The following is a 12,641-nucleotide window of genomic DNA, read 5'->3' as shown; positions in this document are numbered from 1 at the left end:
CTTGCTCAAGGGCACATCAACCGATTTTGCACCTTGTCAACTCGGGGATTTGAACTAGCAACCTTTCAGTTACTGGCCAAACGCTCTAATAGCTAGAGAAACCCCTCGCCACGGAACGGGCGGTAATGGGCTGTGGGTGGGGTCAGCCTGGGCCGACCCTGCCCACCACACGTTTTCAGTTGAGGAAGCTTTCCAGACAGACAAGCGATGGGCAGAGCGGGGATCTTCTACAGCTCAGTGGGCATGTTTAGTACAAAAACATTTAGGTACAGTGCAGATAGAAATGCCATTAACAGAACTGACATGATTCCTTAGAATCAGAGGCATGTTTGTTCTACATAATACATATCTATCTATACGTTTGCTAAAGTTGTGTCCTTCCTCCTGCTGAAAACGATCCACAATAACGATTAGTCACAAAAGTAGAATTTGCAGTTTGCCTTAAAAAAAACTCCCTCATTGAAAGCAAAGCAAACAAATACACAGGGAAATCATGCCAATTTGGACTAGATTGGAATGTTGTTACATCATTTAAAATGAAATACAATGATTCATTAGTTTGACAAAAAACTGTTGAAATCCAACTGTGGAAGTATTAGACTGCATAATTGCATTGGGGGCATACTTCTACGCACTATAAAGCCTTAGCTACGGCTTGTGCACCCATGAAATGGGGTATCAGCGTACTCAGTGACACCCACAGAAAACAATTCTCAGGAATATAAACAAATATTAGCGTCTTAGCTCTTATTGCAGGACATTGAAGGGGATTTTCCACAGTCAAAGTCAGTCTATTGTGTGCATTGGGCAATCATATTGCACTGTACAGTCTAACCCAGGGTTTCCCACTCGGTCCTGGGGCCCACCCTAGGTGTACTCGGTCCTGGGGCCCACCCTAGGTGTACTCGGTCCTGGGGCCCACCCTAGGTGTACTCGGTCCTGGGGCCCACCCTAGGTGTACTCGGTCCTGGGGCCCACCCTAGGTGTACTCGGTCCTGGGGCCCACCCTAGGTGTACTCGGTCCTGGGGCCCACCCTAGGTGTACTCGGTCCTGGGGCCCACCCTAGGTGTACTCGGTCCTGGGGCCCACCCTAGGTGTACTCGGTCCTGGGGCCCACCCTAGGTGTACTCGGTCCTGGGGCCCACCCTAGGTGTACTCGGTCCTGGGGCCCAACCTAAGTGTACGTTTTGGTTTTTGCCCTAGTACTACACACAGCTGATTCAAATAACCAACTCAACATCAAGCAATGATTATTTGATTCAGCTGTGTAGTGCTAGGTCAAAAAATGTGCACCCAGGGGGGGGCCCCAGGACCGGGTTTGCGAAACCCTGGCCTAACCTATAGATTGTGGCTCCATGAAATGGTGTATCATCCTACTCAGGGACACCCACAGAACACACGTACATTGCGTTCAGAAAATATTCAGATCAACTTTTTTTCCACATTTTGTTACCTTATTCTAAAATTGATTAAATCGTTTTCCCCCTCCCTCATCAATCTACACACTATACCCCATAATGACAGTGGTTTAGAAACATTTACTAATGTATTAAAAATAAAAACTGATACCTTAACATATGTATTCAGACCATTTGCTATGAGACTTGAAATTGAGCTCAGATGCATCCTGTTTCCAATGATCATCCTTGAGATGTTTCTACAACTTGATTGGAAAAACCAAGCCATGAGGCCGAAGAAATTGTCCGCAGAGCTCGGAGAAAGGATTGTGTCGAGGCACAGATCTGGGAAAGGGTACCGAAACATCATAATCTTGAAGTGATCGGCCTGACTGAAACATGGCACAAGCCTGATGAACGTACTGTGTTAAAATGAGGCCTCACCTCCTGGTTACACTAGTGACCATAGCCCTGTGCATCCCGCAAAGGTGGAGGTGTTGCTAACACTTATGAGAGCAAATTGCAATTTACAGAAAAATACTGTCTTTTGAGCTTCTAGTCATGAAATTTATGCAGCCCAGTCAATCACTTTTTATAGCTACTCTTTACTGGACTCCTGGGCCGTATACAACGTTCCTCACGGAGTTCCCTGAATAACTAATCAGACCTTGTAGTCATGGCAGATATTCACATTTTTGGTGACTTCAATAGTCACGTGGAAAAGTCCACAGACCCACTTCAAAAGGCTTTCGGAGCCATCATCGACTCAGTGGGTTTTGTCCAACGTGTCTCCGGACCTACTCACTGCCAGAGTCATACTCTGGACCTAGTTTTGTCTCGTAGAATAAATGTTGTGGATCTTAATGTTTTTCCTCATAATCCTGGACTATCGGACCACCATTTTATTAAGTTTGCAATCACAACAAATAATCTGCTCAGACCCCAACCAAGGATCATCAAAAGCCGTGCTATAAATTCTCAGACAACCCAAAGATTCCTAGATGCCCTTCCAGACTCCCTCCACCTACCCAAGGACATGCCTAATACCCTAGGATGCAGTCAAATCCCTAAAAACAAAAACAATGGGCACAAGAAATGTTCTCCCTGGTAAACAGAAAACACCCGAGCCCTGAAGAAAGCTTCCAAAAAAATTGGAACGGAAATGGCGCTCTATCATTTCCGTTGCAACTAACTTGGAAAGACAGTACCGTGCAATATCGAAGAGCCCTCACTGCTGCTCGATCATCCTATTTCTACAACCTAATTGAGAAGAACAAGAACAATCCAAAATGTATTTTTAATCCTGTCGCAAAGCGAACTAAAAAGCAGCATTCAACAGATTTTAGCTTTCACTTCAGCAGTGATAAATTCAAACTTCAAAGAAAAGATCAAGATCATTAAAAAAATAATTACAGACTCCACTTTGAATCTGCGTATTTCTCCAAAGCTCAGTTGAACCGAAAGAGCTACTTCCGGTGCTTGGCCCTCCTGTTGAATAATAAAAAATGGCTCCCTATCCAGTATTAAAGCCTCTCTTGAAAAAGCCAAACCTTGACCCGGAAAATCTTTTTAATAACTAAATCGGCCTATATCGAATCTCCCATTCCTCTCACTATTTTTGGAAAAAGCTGTTGCGCAGCAACTAACTGCGTTCCTGAAGACAAATAATGTATACAAAATGCTTCAGTCACAAGGCGCAGGCCTCCTTATTGTCCCTAGAATTTCTGAGCAAACAGCTGGAGGCAGGGCTTTCTCCTACAGAGCTCAATTTCTATGGAATGAGCTGCCTATCCATGTGAAAGACGCAGACTCGGTCTCGACCTTAAAGTCCTTACTGAAGACTCATCTCTTCAAGTAGGTCCTATGATTTAGTGTAGTCTGGCCCAGGGTTGCGAAGGTGAATGGCAAGACACTGGAGTGACGAACTGCCCTTGCTGTTTCTGCCTGGCCGGCTCCTCTCTCCACTGGGATTCTCTGCATCTGACCATATTACGGGGGCTGAGTCACTGGCTTACTAGTGCTCTTCCATGTCGTCCCTAGGAGGGGTGCATCACTTGAGTGAGTTGAGTCACAGACGTGATCTTCCTGTCAGGTATTGCGCCCCCTCGGGCTTGTGTGGTGGAGGAGATCTTTGTGGGCTATACTCAGCCTTGTCTCAGGGTAGTCGGTTCGTGGCCCGTTGATATCCCTCTAGTGGTGTGGAGGCTGTGCTTTGGCAAAGTGGGTGTGGTTTTATCCTGCCTGGTTGGCCCTGTCCGGGGGTATCGTCGGACAGGGCCACAGTGTCCCTTGACCCACTGCATGTCTCCAGTATCTATGCTGCAATAGTCTATGTGCCAGGGGGCTAGGGTCAGTCTGTTATATCTGGTGTAATTCTCCTTATCTGGTGTCCTGTGTGAATTTAAGTATGCTCCCTCTAATTTTGTCTCTCTCCCTCCCGGAGGACATGAGCCCTAGGATCATGGCTCAGGACTACCTGGCCTGATGACTCCTTGCTATCCCCAGTCCACCTGGTTGTGCTGCTGCTCCAGTTTCAACTGCTCTGCCTGCGGCGAGGGAACCCTGACCTGTTCACCGGATGTGCTACCTTGTCCCGGAGTCTCTCCGACTCTCTGCTCGGCTATGAAAAGCCAATTGACATTTACTCCTGAGGTACTGACCGGTTGCCCTCTACAACCACTGTGATTATTATTTGACCCTCCCGGTCATCTATGAACATCTTGAAGAACAATCTGGCCATAAAATGGCCAAGTACTCTTATAACCTCCACCCGGCACAGCCAGAAGAGGACAGGCCACACCTCAGAGTCTGGTTCACCTCTAGGTTTCTTTCTAGGTTCGAGCCTTTCTGAGTTTTTTTCCTACAGAGCCCTTGATCTATCTAGCTGGCTAGACATCTGATTGAAATATCACTGACTATTTACTCATTCTCCGTGAGTCAGAGGGTTTTTGTTTGGGGGATTTCTGTTGACACGACAGAGTTTCCAAAGTTTCCAAAGACAAAGTGGTGAATGAATGCGCTGGTAACAAGGTAAAACCGGGGGAGCTGGCGAATATAACAAGCATACATGAATCCGTCACTCGTTCAGAGTTAGGCGCGATTAGAACTCAGATCAAGAAGCCTTGAGCAACACTGGAAATGCAATAAGTGCGTAAACGCTAATGAACAAAATAACAAAGGTGCATAAACGGCATTTACCCTCCACTACATCCCTGGTTGGGTCTGGCAAAACCCATTCATAAACATCAATATCCCGCCAGGCAAGATTGAATCTATACTTGCCTGGCATTTTAGCTATCAATGTGACGTTTGGAAGCGCCTAATCAGTCAGTTCTGTACCTGCCTGTCTGAGTGGCAATGTGGGTGGAAAGAGCGAGCGCGCCTGGCAACCAGAACGTGAAGCACATGACGAAATATAACTCGGTAATCTGCATGGAAATTAATTCGCTACACCAAGGCATTTTTCTAATATATTTTTCTTATTAACATATTTCCTCATTTTCTGTTCTCCTCTCATTTCAAGTACTTTTTAAGTACCAACTTGAGAAAACGTCTGATTTTCAAGGTATTCCAGTACTCCACCATTATATAATAATCTGAACTGTTTATGTTGTTGTACATGGCACCATTGTAATCCTTGACCATCAAAACATAGAATGTGTAATGTCTAACCCTATGTGTTCATGTTTGGTTCAGGAGATATGACGCACAATACATTATTTGGTTATGGTGGAATGGAAAATGGCTGCCATGAGTCGTTTTTGTGATGGTTTTTTGTGATGGTTTTTGTGATCCATATCTGAAAATGTTCAGGGCCTCAAACTGTAGAAGTGAACCAAGTTTCATCAAAAAGTTAGAATTTTCACGTATGGCCTGGAATATGTGTGTATTTTGAGTTATGTATATGGTAAAATATGGGTTTCAAAATGTAAACCTTACCTGGGAACTGATGGCATACTTGAGGTAGGACAAGATGAGCGGGTTGGGAGAAGGGCCAATCATTGCCTGCTCCATGAGAGCCTCTGGAACATAGGGAAATACAACAATAATGAAATCATACACATTCATTGTTGACTTTCCATTTCCCAAACATTGATATGGTTGATCAACATAAATCAGCTGACCTGCCAAGTTGAGGTAGTCCCATGTGGCTCCCTTTGGGAAGTTCTTTTTGATGTTGATGGCCCATTGATAGTCGCTCCAGCGCTCCTTCCAAGCCTGGAGGATGGCTTGTTTCAAATTGACCACCTTCATACTGACAAGTGCCACACATGTTATCTATCAACCACATGCCTTACATGGAATTCAAGAGTTCGTTTTTTGCACATGTCAATGTCCTACGATATATAAGCTCCATGATGTACGATTTTCTTGGTGAAACTAGCAACAAAGTTGTGCCTAGTCGACACTGCTGGCTCACGACTTAGATGCTATGCATGTACCTCTGGTTCATGCGCTATGCGTCGGACCGCAATGCCGCTTGTAGTGCAGATCCGACACGCATGCATGAACCAGAAACAGTCTGGTTGTAAACAAAGTGTTAAAGAGTTGTTAATTCATATTTTGGAGAAATTACACACTGCCCACACAGAATTTGTCCGCGCTCAACCAACATCGTTGCTTTGGTGAGAAGTAACAAAAGTATTGAAGAAATCTGCGAAGGAGAAAGCTCGGGCGCACGGAACGCGTCGCTATGCCCATGAACCAGGCATAACTACTACATACACACTTTACCGTACCGGATGAGACTTTCTAGCTCGTTTATTGTTTTCCCCCGTGTAGACTATGTTCGCAAGACTGTTGTTCACGTATTACAATGTGCATTTGAGAAATATAATTATCTACCAAAAACATGACAAGCTAGCAATCGGTCTTCCTCCGCAAAGTGGCTAGCTAGCTACAGCTAGCTAGCTGTCTGTCTGTATGTGCAGGTAGGGTGAAGTTGAACGAGAGCCCTGGCGTATTCAATATGAATACTATGATATACGTAACGTTAGATAGATAAACTACCAGTTAAATGTATACTCACATGAAATGTCGAGAATGTTTAAATGTAACGTTAGCCTAACGTGGTACTCAGTCAGATTTACAAGACAATGAACGCCATCTTTTTCATTTTTTTTTCTACTATAACAACATCGTTAGCATTGATTGGTCAAGAGAAACAGCTCTGAGTAAACAGCAAGCCCATTGGTTTCTTTTCGTATAAACCTGTCATCACCGCTTTTTGCCACTAGAGGTCACCACATTCCCACTTACAGTACCAGTCAAAATTTTGGACACCGAGTCATTCAAGGGTTTTTCTTCATGTTTTACTATTTTCTACAATGTAGAATAATAGTGAAGACATAAAAACTATGAAATAACACATATGGAATCATGCTCTTTTGCACACCAGTATTTCTAGTTGCACATCCTTATCTGCACATCTGTCACTCCAGTGTTATTTGCTAAATTGTAATTACTTCGCCATTATGGCCTATTTATTGCTTTACCTCCTTACTTCATTTTCACACACTATACATATTTTCTATTGAGTTATTGACTGTGCGTTTGTTTATCCTATGTGTAACTTTGTGTTGTTGTTTTTGTCGCACTGCTTTGCTTTATCTTGGCCAGGTCGCATTTGTAAATGAGAACTTGTTCTCAACTGGCCTACCTGGTTAAATAAAGGTGAAAAAAAACAAATCAAAATATATTTTAGATTTTAGATTCTTCAAAGCAGCCACCCTTTGCCTTGATGACAGCTTTGCACACTTTTGGCATTCTCTCAACCAGTATGATGAGGTAGTCACCTGGAATGCATTTAAATGCCTTATTAAAAGTTAATTTGTGGAATTTCTTTATTTTCCTAATGCGTTTGAGCCAATCTGTTGTATTGTGACAATATAGGCATGGTGATACAAGTGTTCAGAGGAGTTCAGAGATATCAAGTGTTCAGAGGAGACTGCGTGAATCAAGCCTTCATGGTCGAATTGCTGCAAAGAAACAACTAATAAAGGACACCAATAAGAAGAAGAGACTTACTTGGGCCAAGAAACATGAGCAATGGGCATTAGACCTGTGGAAATCTCTCCTTTGGTCTAATGAGTCCAAATTTAGATTTTTGGTTCCAACCGCCGTGTCTTTGTGAGACACAGAGTAGGTGAACAGATGATCTCCGCATGTGTAGTTCCCACCATGAAGCATGGAGGAGGAGGTGTGATGGTGTGGTGGTGCTTTGCTGGTGACACTGTCAGTGATTTATTTAGAATTCAAGGCACACTTAACCAGCATGGCTACCACAACATTCTGCAGCGATACACCATCCCATCTGGTTTGCGATTAGTGGGACTATCATTTGTTTTTCAATAGGACAATGACCCAACACACCTCCAGGCTATGTAAGGGCTATTTGACCAAGAAAGAGAGTGGTAGAGTGCTGAATCAGATGACCTGGCCTCCACAGTCACCCGACCTCAACACAACTGAGATAGTTTTGCATGAGTTGGACCGCAGAGTGAAGGAAAAGCAGCCAACAAGTGTTTAGCATATGTAGGAACTCCTTCAAGACTGTTGGAAAAGCATTCTAGGTGAAGCTGGATGAAAGAATACCAAGAGTGTGGAAAGCTGTCATCAAGACAAAGGTTGGCTACTTTGAAGAATCTAAAATATATTTTGATTTGTTTAACACTTTTTTGGTTACTACATGATTAAATATGTGTTATTTCATAGTTTTGATGTCTTAACTATTTTTCTACAATGTAGAAAATAGTAAAAATAAAGAAAAACCCTTGAATGAGTAGGTGTGTCCAAACTTTTGACTGGTACTGTATGTTGGATGAGCTCCTTGCCACAGAACAATTACATGTTTTGGTTTGGCTGAGAGCTTAGAGTAACAAATCACATAGACTTAGACAATTCTAGTGCCAGAAAGCCCATTTTAGCATGGGCAGCGCCATTGAGGAATTTCACATGTTGAAGTAGTCAACTGGGTGGGACTTCCTATGGGTTAAAGAAAGGATCACATAATTCCATCCAGTTCACCAGGAGGGGTCAGCCAATTAATTGTACTTGTGAACAAACATTCCAACTATAACTGCAGGTGGCAGTAAATCGCCAACCTTGGCTTTATACATGTTCAAACAACACACTCCAGGTGGCAGTAGGCACCCTTTCAGTTTGTTTACCAACTCATAGCAGTAGTAGAGGAAGAAAATGGACTACTTCAAAATGGAGATGGGCTCAATGGGGCTGCATGTGCTCTCACAGACGCCATAATAGAAAAGATACAGAGATGTGTCATCTGTCTATGTCTATGACAAATCCTCACAGAGAATACAGTGGGTTTGGTGTAGATTAACAAAAAAAGATGATATGGATAAACAATTACTAATTTAATGGTAACATATCACACTAAAAAGGCCACAATAGGCCTACTAGTTCTGAGCCATTAACCAAACTGTTGGTTATTTTTGTTTTTTTAAACAACTAATAGACAGACCGATTCAATTATTTGAATTCCATGTTGTTCTGTTTTTTCTGAGCTTTGCACCGTTTCTCAAGAGATAAATCAGATACAGCCTGAACTGTGCGATGTAGTATGGAGTTGTAGTTTCCAACAGGACCAATATTGTACATAGTGTAATGCTTTAAAACTTGGTAATTAACTACAATGACCATAATCCATTAAGCATCTACTTGTCCAGTCTGTGTTTCTTTTACACCTGCTACAGAAGAGTCAGAAGAATGGAGTATTATGAAGGGGGATGTAGAGAGCAGCTGTTGCTTCGTGAACAGTGGAGGCTAATGGGAGGAGCTATAGGAGGATGGGCTCATTGTAATGGCTCATTGTAACGGTATCAAACATATGGAAACCACGTTTGACTCCGTTCCATTGATTCCACTCCAGCCATTACAATGAGGCCATCCACCTATAGCTCCTCCCACCAGCCTCCACTGTTCACAAGGTATCTCTTCCTGAAAATGCATGATCCAAGTGATTGATAGTTGGTATTCAACAATCATAAAAGTATACCTTATTTACTTCAAAATAGTGACTTTTATCAGAAAGCATAGGCTGCAGCTCTATAGAGATGAGATGATGACTTGGAATGAAATAATAAAGTCATCCAATAAAACAAATGTAATATACCCAACAACTGAAACATTTCATGAACGTAAAGTAATGTGAATAAATGATGGTTAATAAGTGATAAGCAGAGTCACTACCATCATGGGACTTGAATATATATTTTTATTCTGTGTTGTTACAGCAGTCAACCCACATAATGTCAGTGGTGTAAAGAACTTAAGTAAAAATACTTTAAATAACTACTTAAGTCGTTTTGGGGGGTATCTGTGCTGTACTTTATTATTTATATTTTTGACAACTTTTAATTTTACTTCACTACATTCATGAAGAAATACAATGTACTTTTTACTACATAGATTTTCCCTGACACTCAAAGTACTCGTTACATTTTGAATGACTAACGACAGAAAAATGGTCCAATTCACCCACTTATCAAGAGAACATCCCTGGTCACCCCTATTGCCTCTGATCTGGCGGACTCACTAAACCCAAATGCTTTGTTTGTAAATTATGTCTGAATGTTGGAGTGTTCCCCTGGTTATCCCTAAATAATAAAACATATTTAAAAAGGGTGCCATCTGGATTGTTTAGTATATGGAATATGAAAGGATTTCTACTTTTACTTATACTTATACTTATATTTTAGCAATTACATTTACTTTTGATACTTTTGATATTTAGGTATATGTAAAACCACACATGTTATTTTCTTATATCTTACATAATGTAACTATTTAATTTACCACAGTAGATTACCAAAGAGTGAATGAATGACATGAGAAAGAATGGACTTCTTATGTAACAGGGACATTCATTTTCGGGGTTCTCAGTAAGGTCCTTGTCTGTAGTAGTGGGGACCTGTCACTGTGTGTCTCCAGTTTCACTTGTCTATGTCAGCAGCAATGTCCTCTGTCCTCTGTGTGCCCATCTCAGACGCCATATTAGTTCTGTCAGTGGCCCATCCCTAAGAGCCCGTAGTTACCATACAAACCAGTGGAGTTGAGAGGTAGTGTAGTGCATTGCATTAAATGCAGAATTCCCTGGTTAAATGCAGGACTCTTCGGTTATTGTTGTGCCTGACATAAAGTGGCATAGCCATAGACAATGTCAGGTTGGGCGAGATGCTGTCTCCCCCTAACACCCCACGCCTCCAACCCAGCCTGTCTTTGTGTGGACGTTCTGTTCCCCAGGGCCACAATGGCTCCCATTCTGCCTGACACAGGAGACTCTGTCTGGGCCGGAGAAGGGCCTGTGTCCACTGGGGACACAGTGATGTCAGTGATAGAGTAATCTAAGTTATCAGCCGTAAAAGCAACGCCAGAGCAGCGTTTCTTCCTTTCTGGTCTTGACGAAATAAGAAAATGGCCGGTGGAGGTTCTCTTCTGCACTGTTGAACTAATCCAGTAAATGTGGAGGAGGAGTTAAGATATAGTGTCACCTTGTGAAAACTTCACTAGGGTAGGGTCACTATTTTCACCTCTGGATGAAAAGCGTGCCCAAAATAAACTGCCTGCTACTCAGGCCCAGAAGCTAGGATATGCATTGGTAGATTTGGATAGAAAACACTCTAACGTTTCCAAAACTGTTACAGTTTTTTTCGATTGCTAAACGACAGTGGGCACAACTGGAGTCACATGTGCAAAACTCTAACTACAGTCTGCACTACCAACAGTCACCTGAGCTAAACAGTTCACATCACCTGCAAAACTCATTCCAAGCAACACAACTCTTAACACATGGCTCAAAACACGCTCAGTGCAGCCAAACATTATGCACAACCCTCACTGAGATAACACACACTGTCACTCAGAACACACTGAGAGTAAAAACACTAGCATCAAACACCAATACAGAAAATACAAACTTTTCATCTTTACAGTTTGAACAATTTCAGTGACTTCATACAAAGTAATATTTTCTTCAAAGAAAAGAGTGACATTCTTTCACATGATTTATAATTTTTTTAGAACATAACAATTCTTTAAGGTAAATGAAAATTAGCAGTTTGCTTCAATAGTCTGTAGTAATTTACGGAATTACAGTAATGAGAAAAAAAAGGTAGAAACTAAAAGCACATACTGTAATTCAAACAAATAATTGAGGGGCTAATCCTGCCTCTCTCTAGCATCAGGCCACAGGTTTTCTTCAACATCACATCTAATGTTTTCTCTTGCCATGCACCTGGGGAAGAACCTTCTGGAGTGCCTTATCCATCCCTGGCAGTCCTCTGGACTCGTGTCCTCACATCCGGCACGCATAGCTTCCAAAAGAGACATTTGGTCATGTAGGAGTTGACCAAACACTTTCCACCTCCAGGCAGAGAAAAACTACTCTATTGGGTTGAGGAAAGGTGAATATGCAGGCAGGTACAAAACCATAAATCTGTGATGTGCTGCAAACCAATCTGTGACAGCTGCAGAGTGGTGAAAAGCAACGTTATCGCAAACTATGACAAAAACTTGGGGGTTTCTTACTGGCTCCCCCTGTTCTGCTGGCACTAGCTGAGCATAGAGCTGTTCTAGGAAAGCTATACGCCTTTCTGTGTTGTATGGGCCAATGAGTGGTGTGTTGAGAAGCAAACCATCATTGGCCATTGCAGCACACATGGTGATATTTCCCCCCCTTTGGCCTGGAACCTCCACAGTGGCCCTTTGACCTATAACATTCCTTCCTCTGCGCCGTGTTTTGGCAAGGTTAAATCCAGCTTCATCGATAAATACAAATGAATGTGGTCTTTCCAGTGCTTCCACCTCCATTACTCTCTGAAAAACAGTAAGTGCACAGTTTTACTGTAGAAATGCTAGTGTTTTTTTTTACTGTAAATATTTTGTATAGCTGTGTACGTAACCTCAGACGTCTTACCTGGACATATTGGTATCTTTGCTCTTTTACCCGTTCACTGTTTCTCTCGAACGGTACAGTGTATAACTGCTTCATTGTAACTTGGTGTTTCTTTAGGACTCGAGCAATAGTTGTTGTGCTGACAGAATTAACATTTTCAAATATATCATTATCAGCCAGCACTCTATCTTGAATCTCCCGCAGTTTTATTGCATTATTGACAACAACCATGTCAACAATAGCATTTTCCTGCGCATCTGAAAATATTTTTCCTCTTCCCCCTGTTGGGGGCAGCCTTTGGGTCCTGTTGTAAAAATATATTTTACAG

At 42.3% G+C, this 12,641-nt stretch overlaps 1 protein-coding gene across 3 annotated transcripts in view; it reads right to left on the bottom strand.

The window, feature by feature from the left end:
* LOC139376440 (mediator of RNA polymerase II transcription subunit 24) overlaps positions 1–6,529 on the bottom strand; it is a 33,737-nt gene extending 27,208 nt beyond the window's left edge. For 2 of the 3 annotated variants that reach the window (XM_071119043.1, XM_071119044.1), the window contains exons 1-3: positions 6,428–6,522; positions 5,523–5,653; positions 5,338–5,420 (exon numbers count right to left, since the gene is read on the bottom strand). In XM_071119043.1, coding sequence (XP_070975144.1) covers positions 5,338–5,420; positions 5,523–5,652 — 213 coding nt within the window. In that variant the 5' untranslated portion in view covers position 5,653; positions 6,428–6,522. Of the gene's footprint in view, positions 1–5,337; positions 5,421–5,522; positions 5,654–6,427 lie in introns of all 3 variants that reach the window. The other variant, XM_071119042.1, reaches the window with a different exon arrangement.
* Between the last annotated feature and the right edge of the window lie 6,112 nt (positions 6,530–12,641).

This window comes from Oncorhynchus clarkii, chromosome 20 (assembly GCF_045791955.1).
Source record: "Oncorhynchus clarkii lewisi isolate Uvic-CL-2024 chromosome 20, UVic_Ocla_1.0, whole genome shotgun sequence".
Lineage (NCBI taxonomy): Eukaryota > Metazoa > Chordata > Actinopteri > Salmoniformes > Salmonidae > Oncorhynchus > Oncorhynchus clarkii.
Note: the sequence above shows the minus strand (reverse complement) of the source record. Positions and strands in the feature narration are given on the sequence as shown.